This window comes from Carlito syrichta, unplaced genomic scaffold (genome assembly GCF_000164805.1).
Source record: "Carlito syrichta isolate Samal-C Ts95f unplaced genomic scaffold, Tarsius_syrichta-2.0.1 Scaffold305682, whole genome shotgun sequence".
NCBI classification, from domain to species: Eukaryota; Metazoa; Chordata; class Mammalia; order Primates; family Tarsiidae; genus Carlito; species Carlito syrichta.
Window position 1 is genome coordinate 183031 of NW_007249778.1, and position 10889 is coordinate 193919.

At 37.3% G+C, this 10889-nt stretch overlaps 1 protein-coding gene across 1 annotated transcript in view; it reads right to left on the bottom strand.

The window, feature by feature from the left end:
* Positions 1-10889, bottom strand: part of SLC35F5 (solute carrier family 35 member F5) — a 46306-nt gene that overhangs the window by 29544 nt on the left and 5873 nt on the right. The window contains exons 4-7 of the mRNA XM_021714583.1: positions 8624-8767; positions 5643-5705; positions 2183-2264; positions 1174-1364 (exon numbers count right to left, since the gene is read on the bottom strand). Of these exons, the coding sequence (XP_021570258.1) occupies positions 1174-1364; positions 2183-2264; positions 5643-5705; positions 8624-8767 (480 nt within the window). The remainder of the gene's footprint in view (positions 1-1173; positions 1365-2182; positions 2265-5642; positions 5706-8623; positions 8768-10889) is intronic.

A 10889-nucleotide genomic window follows, 5' to 3' on the forward strand; every position in this document is an offset into this window, starting at 1 on the left:
CTTCATGGGTCCACTTACAAGTAGATCTTCTGCCTATACCAACTCTGAGACAGCAGAGCTAACTCCTTCCTTTCCTCAGCCTACCTCACGTGAACATGGGGAATTTCACTTAATAAATAGTAAATATATTTTCTCTTCTTTAGGATTTTCTTTTCTCTAGTTTACTTTATTGTAAGAATACAGTATATATTCATACAATATACAAAATATAAGTTTAACATTGTTTATGTTATCGGTAAGCCGCCTGGTCAACAGTAAGCTATTAGTAGTTTACTTCTGGGGAAGTTTGATCTAAGTTATACATGGATTTTTGACCACATGAGGTCTCAGTGTCCCAACCCCCTTTTGTTCAAGGGTCCACTGAAGCTGTGTTTATTACATATTTATTTCAGAAACTGAGTCGCATATAATTAATAATTAATTAATTATTTATTTAAAAATTAATAAATTTCAATACTGCCTTATACTCATTTAAAACAAGCAAACAAACCAGGAGCAGTGGCTCATGCCTGTAATCCCAGCACTTTGGGAGGCAGAGGTGAGAGGATTGCCTAAACCCGCAGGTTTGAGATCAGCATGGGTAACATGGTGATGAGACCTTGTCTCTACAATAAATTGGTCAAGCTCGGTGGTGCACACATGTAGTTTCAGCTATTTGGAAGGCTGAGTGGAAGGATCACCTGAGCTCAGCAGGTCGAAGCTGCAGTGGCTGTAAGCGTGCCACTGTACTCCAGTTTGGGAGACAGAATGAGACTCCAACTCAAAAAATAAAATAAAATAAAATAAACTGCAAAAACATTTATTTAAAAAAAATCAATGCATGCAGTATCTGGATATTTGCCAGCCCTCATACTACATACATCAGAGTATAAAATAACTCTATTCATACTTCTGATGCTGAGGTAATGCCAAATTCCAAACAATTTCCTAAATTTTATGCATGCATGAGTGGGTATAATATATATAAATAGTTGAAGTGTTACAGGACTTATTGAAATCTAACTCTTTGAGGTGTGACAAGCATTTACTGTACTCACTTTGATACTCTAACTTCCCAATGATGCCTGATAGCAGAGTTTAAAGTTACAACAACCTAATCATTTCATACTTCAAATTAATATGTACACTGTCTTAAAATTCAAGTTCCAAATATATTATAAAGAGAAGACCTACCACAAAGCAAAAAAAAAAGCTAATTTTTGCCACTTGAGTTGCAGTCAGTTTCCCCACAGTTTTCAATATGGATTCCTGTTCTTTCACAGTAGGATATGACATGCGAGATAACTTTGCTTCTAATGCATGGCTTGATGGAAGTTGTCGAATCTCCATGATATTACTAAACCTTACACGAGACTTTTTGGGAGCTTAAAAGGCAAAATACAGTAAAAAATTATTACATAATTCCCCTCCCATAAAAGTACAAGTTTTAATTTACTGATAAATGTGCATTATTTAATTCATCTATGGTCAGAGTAAGACAGTCAATGAAAACCAGAGTTAACTTACTACCTGGGGCAGCTCTCCTCACTCAAAAGATAGCAGGAAAAATGTTTCCACTTATAAACATGCTTTAAAGCGCTTAAAATGAGACCGATAATCAAACAAGGTTTCTGTAATTGTGTACTACATATACACAACTGCTTAGTTCAGGATTTTAGTATGATTATTATTTTAGCATTTCTAGTAAAATTTTATTTGGGTTTTTTCTCATGGATACCCAATTTATGAGAATTATTTTCCTTGGAAAGCATGTGATGCACTTCTCTTTAGATCCATTACTTGCAAAACAAATTATGGATAAATACTCTACCTTATGCTGAAGCTGGCATTCTTTACTAAATTTACAGAACCAACAAAATGCCTATAATTTGCTATTAGGCTCTTTGAGGGCATGTTGAGGAGGATATTGTCCATTTGAAAATATATATATGATGCAATCATAGAGATTTCTGATGTTTGGAAATTTTTTCCAGTTGAGTTACTGGAAATGATTATACTAATACTATATCAGATTCACAGTCTAGTCAAACTTCCAGATGGCTGTAGGCTGAGCCAACACCACGTAGAGCAGAACTGCTAGGTGATTCCAGTCAACCCACATAAACACTAAGCTTTGAGGTGGCTTGAACAAAGCTAAATTTTCTACCTATTTTCAAATTACAGAACTTTAAGTTTTGCTCACTTTTTTCAGTATCAATGTTTGTGCTCTCAGGTTTTTCACTTGGAAGATCATGAAATTTCACAGGAACATACAGAGGTTCACTCTGGAATGCAACAAAAATAAATATAAACAGCAAGTATAAAAGCTAATATACTGACTAAAACAAAGAGATAGTATGTAGACACAGATGCCATCTAAAACATGGTGTTCAGCTCCATGTTTAAACATTGTAACTTCCCTAAAATGCATTTCCAAGATTTAAAGAAGGAAACTCAACTAATCCACACAGGTACAATGACAGAAAATAATCAGTTTAAAGTTTAGAAATGTAACATAACAGAAATGGCAGATCATGACATCTAATACTTAAATGTCATAAAAATAGATCTCTCTCTGCTAACAGATTATCTCCTATCCCTTTTCATTCATTCTTTTAACAAATATATATTGAGTTCCTACTATATCAGGCACTGTTCTAGATCCTGGGGATATAAAGGTGAATAAAGACAAAGTCTGTTACCCAATGATCACGCAGTCTAATCGAGAGGCAGTTGATGAACAGATAATCATACACACACACACACACACACACACACACACACACACATATATGTATTTATATTTACAAATTATTCCTCTTATTATGTAAGGTTCAACGAAAAAACCTAAAATTCTTGAAAACCTTTACATGATTATTACATAATAACAACAGAAAAAACCCACTTATTAGTTATTACTATGTATTGAATACCAAGTCCAGAGCAATTAAACATATATTTCTCAGTACTCACAATAACTTTACAAAATAAGCAAAACAGGTATTTTAAAGGAACTTTTCTAGAAGCTGAGACAAAAAAGAACCAAGTGACAGACAATAGAATTAAAGCCAACCTGTCTAGCTATATTCCAAAGATCCATATTTTTAGGTGGATTTAAATTCCTCAACTGTTTTTGCAAATCTTTTTCAGATGATCTATATATTTAGGATACAAAGCTCCAACTAGGCTGTGTCTTCAAAATTAACACAATTTTTAAAATTTTTTCTTTTTCTTTTTTTTTTTTGAGTCAAAGTCTCACTCTGTCACCCAGGCTGCAGTGCAGTAGCATGCTCATGGCCACCACAGTCTCAACCTGCTGGGCTCAGGCGATCGATCCTTCCACCTCAGCCTTCCAAGTAGCTGGAACTACAGGTGCGCACCACCAAGTACAGCTAGTTTTTTTTAAATTTATTGTAGAGACGAGGTCTTACCAAGTTGCCCAGGATGGTCTTGAACCCCTGGACTCTGGCAATCCTCTTGCCTCAGCCTCCCAAAGTGCTAGGATTACTGTGCCCAGTTGATTTCTTTTTTTAATTCCCGGTATAGGACTCTGCCAATAAAAACTATTCCCATCATTGCCTTACTAGACTCTGAGCTATGGCTGTCACCATGCTTCCTGGCTTTGGTCCCCCTTCCCCACCTTGGGGAGGTGAATCTTCTCTTTCTCTTTCTCTTTTCTCTCTCTCTCTCTCTCTCTCTCACTCTCTCACTAACTTACTTTTAAATAAAGTATATTTGGTAATCTGAAAAATATATATATTCAATAAATGAAGAGAGTGGGTCTAGAAATAGAAATAATCTCTTTGTTATATTGAACTTTTCATTATAGCATCTGGCCTAGAGCAATTTGATATACCCATCTTACAGATAATAGCAAGAATGAGTAGAAAAATGATAAGAAGAAGAGGCTGCCATCTGAACTCTGCCTTCTACACTAATAGAGATAAATGATATTAAAATAAATCGCTGATGCTTAAGATCCCAACAAAAAGAAATTCTTCATAGTACATAGAAACCTACTCTGCAGGCAACTGTAGTTGTAAAAAACCAGACAATAAATAATAAGCTGTACTGTCACCAAGCCAGTGCTTCACAAATTGCAATTAAATTTTAGAGCAATTTAAAAATTTTTCTCAGATAAAATGCCATGTTTGAAAAGAAAAATAGTATCATTAAAAATACATTTGAGAGAGATGCCTAAGTGACGGTCTTAAAAAAAGTTTTTTACGTATGATCTCTCCAGCTAGATTATAAATACTTAGAATAACTTAATATGTTAATTATTTGCTTATTACCTAGCCCCTCTCAAATACGCACATACTCAAACACTAGATAATAGTTGTATTTCCAGAGCCTTGAATAAGTGCTTAAATCATATTAGGCACTCTACAAAATTGGTTAAATAAGGCCAGGCGCGGTGGCTTATGCCTAGAATCCCAACACTTTGGGAGGACAAGGTGAGAGGACTGCTGGAGCCCACAGGTTCGAGATCAGCCTGGGCAATTTGGTGAGACCTCATCTCTACAATAAATCAAAAAATTAGCCAGGCATGGTGGCGCATGCCTGCAGTTCCAGCTACCTGAAAGGTTGAGTAGGAAGGATTGCCTGAGCCCAGTAGGCTGAGGCTGCAGTGGCCGTGAGCTTGCCACTGCACTCCAGCCTGGGTGACAGAGTGAGACTCCAACTAAAAAAAAAAAAAAATGTTAAAGAGACAAATGAACAATCTGCTTATATATTCTCAGTGTCAAACAAAAGTATTTATTCCTAAATGATAATGATGAGCATAAGTTGAAAAAATTGGTAAAGCCAGGCATGTTAGCTCATACCTATAATCCCAGCACTTTGGAAGATGGTGACAGGAGGATTGCTTGAGCCCAAGAGTTCTAGATAAGCCCAGGCAACATAGTAAGACCTTGTCTCTACCAAAAAAACATCAAAAAATTAGCCGGGCATGGTGATGTGTACCTATAAGCCCAGCTACTCAGGAGGCTGAGGTGGAAGGATTGCCTGAGCCTAGGAGGTTGAAGTTGCAATGAGCCATGATTGTGTCACTGCACTTCAGACTGGACAACAGAGTGAAACCCTGACTCAAAAAAAAAAAAAGTTGGTAAGAAACAAAGGACTAGCCGGGCACGGTGACTCACATCTATAATCCTAGCATTTTGGGAGGCCAAGGTGAAAGGGTTGCCTGAGTCCACAGGTTCAATGCCAGCCTGGGCAACTTGGCAAGATCTCATCTCTACAATAAATCAAAAAATTAGCCAGGCATAGTGTCATATGCCTGTAGTTACAGCTACTTGGAAGGCTGAGGTGGAAGGGTCACCTGAGCCCAGCAGGCTGAGGCTGCGGTAGGCGACAGAGTGAAACTGCAACTCAAAAAAAAAAAAAAGAAACAAAGGGCTATCCTTTACTATTTTCTCCCCTTAACCAGTTTCTCATTCTCCTCTCTTCTCAGAGATAGCTAAGTGGCTTACCTCTAGGCCCTAGTTTTCTGTAAGAAGGAAAGTACAAATTACAATCCCCACAGTGAGTACCCAATATTGAACTTATTTATATTGCAATATTTATAAATATATAAATATGGTGCCATCAAAGTTATTTCAGTTCTCTCTGCCATGGCTCAGATCCACCAGTTCCTTTTCTGACAAAAAAGAAGTACTTACCAAAGAACTATTCATAGTTGTATCTGTTGTACAAGCAGCAAAGTAACCTTCAGCATCTGTAAACTAAACACAGAAAACAGGATATAAGATACAATTCAACTTGTTATAATGTAGGACAAGTCAGACGCATCTCTAAAGAACAGAACCAAAAATCCAGATCAACCTGTAGGAGTATAACTGTTATTATAATAATAGCAACTAATGCTATGTCTTCAACCATACAAGGTAGGTGTTTTCATCTTCATTTTATTGATAAAGAATTTGAGCCTGAGAGATTTTTAATCCTGACAGCCACAATGAGAACCTAAGTTAAGTCTTACTTCAAAGTTTATGTCCTTTTCACAATACTTTTGTAACATTTCAGATAAGTAAGGAAAAGATGGATGGAGTTAGTTAAAAAGTCAAGTAACATCTTAGTATTACCATGAAACTAGTTTTGACCTCAAGAACCCATGAATGTATCTCAGGGCCTGGACCACATTTTGAGAACCACTGTGCTAATGCTATATAAGTACGATTTTATTTTATATCCACAGCTAGTCTTTCATTATCTCTGCTAAAAATCTGAAGATTTTAAATAACTTGCCCAAGGTCACAAATTTGGCAAGTGATAGAACAAGATTCAAACACTAGAGTCCATGTATAAAAGACACCTTATGAATCAATGACACAAAGGGGAATTAATGTAGAAAAATGGAAAAGACACAGACAACACATAAAAGAAATCTACTGCCCAAAAAATATTTGAAAAAGTAACTGAAAATATGCAGGTTCACCTACCAAATGCCAAAACATTTGTTCACTTACCAAATGCCAAAACATCCTTGTCTACCTATCAAATTGGCAAATGTTAAGATTTTGGTTAAGGTTAAATCATGAGATTAATGAGTGCTTAATGTGTGTTTAGTCATACAAGCTAACAGAGATATAAATTAGTGTAATCATTAAAGATGCCAAAGTAGCAATTAGAATCAAAAGTTTTAAAATGACATTATTCCTTTATCCAGCTTTTAGGAATTCACTCCTAGCCAGATGTGGTGGCTCAAACCTATATTCCCAGTACTCTGGGAGGTGGAGGCGAGAGGATTGCCTGAGTCCAGAGGTTTGAGACCTCAACTCTTACAATAAATCAAAAAATTAGCTGGGCATGTGGCATGCACCTGTAGTTCCAGCTACTTAGGAGGTTGACAACGAAGGATTCCCTGAGCCCAGCAGGTAGAGGCTGTGGTGGCTGTTGTGTGCCACTGCACTCCAGCCTGGGCAATAGAGACTCCCACTCAAAAAAAAAAGGAATTTACTCCAAATAAATAACTATAGATAAGCATAAAAATATTCCTATTGGCCAGGCACAGTGGTTCACACCTAAAATCCCAGCACTTTGGGAGGCCAAGGTAAGAGGACTGCCTGAGCCCACAGGTTCAAGACCAGCCTAGGCAACTTGGAGAGACCTCATCTCTACAATACATCAAAAAATTAGCTGGGCATGGTGGTGCATGCTTGTAGTTCCAGCTACTTGGAAATCTGAGGTGGAAGAATCACCTGAGCCCTGCAAGTCGAGGCTGCGGTGGCCATGAGCATACTACTCCAACCTGGGCGACAGAGTGAGACTCCAACTCAAAAAAATAAAATATTCCTATTTACTTATAGCAAAATAAAAAGTAGAAACAATCTAATTGTCAAGGGTTAGTTAAATAAAATAGGAATACAAAAACAGATTTTATTTATTCCCTGGGAAGATATTACAATATATTAAGTGAAAAATACAGGCCGGGCTCAGTGGCTCAGCCTATAATCCCAGCGCTTTGGGAGGCCAAGGTGAGTGGATTGCCTGAGCCTTCAGGTTCGAGACCCGCCTGGGCAACTTGGCGAGACCTCAGCTCTACAATAACATCAAAAATTAGGTAGGCATGGTAGCACACGCCCATAGTTCCAGCTACCTGGAAGGTTGAGGCGAACAGATTGCCGGAGCCCAGCAGGTCGAGGCTGCGGTGGCCGGGAGCTGCCACTGCACTCCAGTCTGGGTGACAGAGTGAGACTCCAAATCAAAACAACAACAACAAAAAAGATGATGAAAAAGTTGTAGAGATGGATACTGGTGATGATTGCATAGCAAAGTGATTGTACTTAGTGTCATTGGCTGTACATTTTAAAATAGTTAAAATGGTAAATTTTATGTTATATTTTGTTACAATAAAAAAGAGAGCAAAAATGTTTTTAAAAAAGATCATCATACAGAACAGTTTTATAATCTTTTCAAAAACTCAAAATTTCTACTTCTACAAGGATGATACATCACTATATAAACTAACATTTCTCTCAACACTATGAGTGAGCATGTCATATCACACCAATGAAAAGAATATAATTTGATTAGCCCCAATATCTGAAATATGATATTTTCATTTTAATATATAAAACTTTGAGTTATTTTGTTTCTACAGTCATCAACTAGTTAGAAGATACTCATCTAATCTGCAAATGACAAACTCTAGATATTCTCTTTTTTTTAGATTGGAAAATATTATTTATTTAGAAAGTAAATTAAAAAGAGAGAGAAATAGAGAAGGTTCACCTCCCCAAGGTAGGGGAGGGGACCAAAGCTAGGAAACTTGGTCACCATAGCTCAAGGACATGGCCAGACCATAGCTTAACGAGGCAATGGCTGATATTCTTATTTTTTACTTTCATCTTTATCTCCACATTAATTGATTAGAGCTACTTCAATAATTTTTAACAATTCAGAGAATGTTCTCTTACATGGGATAAGAGAAAGAAACTGATCATATACTTTTGAGTTCTCACAAAAGATTCTGATACCAAGTTGACTAAATTAAATTTTTAGACAAAAGCAGGTTTTCTTATATCATCTTCACTCACTTAACTGAACGACTTAAAATCTGACTATCTTTAAGGAAACTAATACAACTTTGAACTTTAAAAAAAAGATCCCCTTCCCAACAAACTTAAAATTAGTAACTTACAAAAGCAGCATGCTTTCCTCGAAATCCTTTTGTACACTGTTGTCTCCATGGTTTCCAAATAATAAAGCCCAAAAGGTACAGAACAAACATAGATGTTTTTGCAAATGTGCTGAAGAATGGTTTGTTGTACTGAGTAAAAACATACTGTGGAGGAAAAAAGTTCATAGACAATTATGAGATGACTTTAAAGCTTGTTACTCATCTCCAAAATAAAGCCACTAAATAGTTTTTAACTGTTCAGACGTTCACTTGGATACTATATTTATCTTGCATACAAAGGATAAGATCACAAAACAAAGCAGCAACAACATTCAAAAACAAGTTTGGTTTAATACTCATTGAAACCTACTATGCACCAGTACCTATGCTAAGGACTGGAGAAAAATAAGACAGGCTTTCCTGCTCTTGGGGAGATTAAATTAAAATCAAATAGAGGAAACACATATAAGAAGCAAAACAGCATAATGCGCTAAGTACCATGATGGGTTTCAGGGCGCTGTGGGAGCACCAAAAGGAGACAAATATGAATGTTATGGAAGTTTCCTAAGAGAGACTATTCTTGAGCTGTTTCTGAAGAGCTGAAGAAGAGTTAGCCCAAGCAGAGGTAATAGTACAAATACAGGCAATGCAACAGAATGGTGTAAGAAGAAAATTACATGAAGTTCAACATTATTAGGAAGTTTTTTTTTTAAACTTTTCCTTTAAGTTGGAAATATCAGTAGAAACATGATTTTTTATAGCCTAAAAAAAAGAAAAGTCCTAGTTATGTGCACTGAAAAGGCCTAGGAAAAATAACAACCCAGGAAAAGTGAGCAACTCTAGGACCTAGATGCTGGTCTATATCACTTTACACAAAAAGAATAAATGGCTCCTAGAAGAAATGGCCAAATCCAGGTATGGGGCAGGAAATGTACAAGATGAGTCAGGGCATCTTGTGCTGAAAAGCAAATTAGATGTTAAAGATTAATCGGGTTATAGAGCCAATTTTTTTTTTTTTGGAATTGGAGTCTCACTTTGTCGCCCAGGTTGGAGTGCAGTGGCACACTCATGGCCACCGCAGCCCCGACCTACTAAACTCAGATGATCCAGCCATCCAAGTAGCTGGAATTACAGGTATGCACTACCACGTCCAGCTAATTTTGTTTTTGATTTATTGTAGAGATGAGGTCACGCCAAGTTGCCCAGGCTGGTCTCAAACCCGTGGGCTCAGATAATCCTCTTACCTCAGCCTCCCAAAATGCTGGGATTATAGGTGTGAGCCACAGCGTCTGGCCATAGAGTCAATTTTAAGGGGCTCCCACTAGTCAAAGATATGACAGTGTAAGCATTAAAAGGAATCATAAATGCAATGGTTTGAAACATATCAAATATATAAAAATCCATGAATTTATAATGATATTTAAAAATTCCTCAATGGTTACTCCTGGAAGTCGCTAGTCAACTCTTACTCTAAAATGAATTTTTTAAAAAAATCAAAATTGGTCGGGTTCAGTGGCTCAGCCTATAATCCCAGCACTTTGGGAGGCTAAAGCAAGTGGATTGCCTGAGCCCATGGGTTTGAGACCAGCTCAGGCAACTTGGCAAGACCTCATTTCTATAATAAATCAAAAAAAAAAAAATTACCCACGTGTTGTAGCATATGCCAGTAGTTCTAGCTACTTGGAAGGCTGAGGCAGAAGAATTGTGGAGCCCAGCAGGTCAATGCTGGGTTGGCCGTGAGCGTGCCACTGCACTCCAGCCTGGGTGACAGAGTGAGACTCTAACTCAAGAAAAAATAAAATAAAAATTTAGCCAACCTTTATATGAACCACATTTCAGGATAACCAAACAATGGTTACAGAAAAGTTCTCCTTAAAGAATTCCAGATAGGCCATTTAGCTTTGGACTCCTCGCCTACCTTGGGGAGGTGAATCTCCTCTTTCTCTCTCAAATTTACTTTCTAAATAAACTATATTTTCTAATCTAAAAAAAAAAAGAATTCCAGCTAATAAATACAAAAGGATTGATCTTTAGAAACATTACTATTTTGCAACTCCTTATGAAATAGTTTATCACTGGCCGGGCTCGGTGGCTCAGCCTGTAATCCCAGCGCTTTGGGAGGCCGAGATGAGTGGATTGTTTGAGATCCGCCTGGGGAACTTGGCGAGACCTCATCTCTATAATAAATCAAAAATCAGCTGGGCATGGTAGCGCATGCCTGTAGTTCCAGTTACTTGGAAGGCTGAGGCGGAAGGATCGCTGGAGCCCAGCAGTCGAGGCTGCAGTG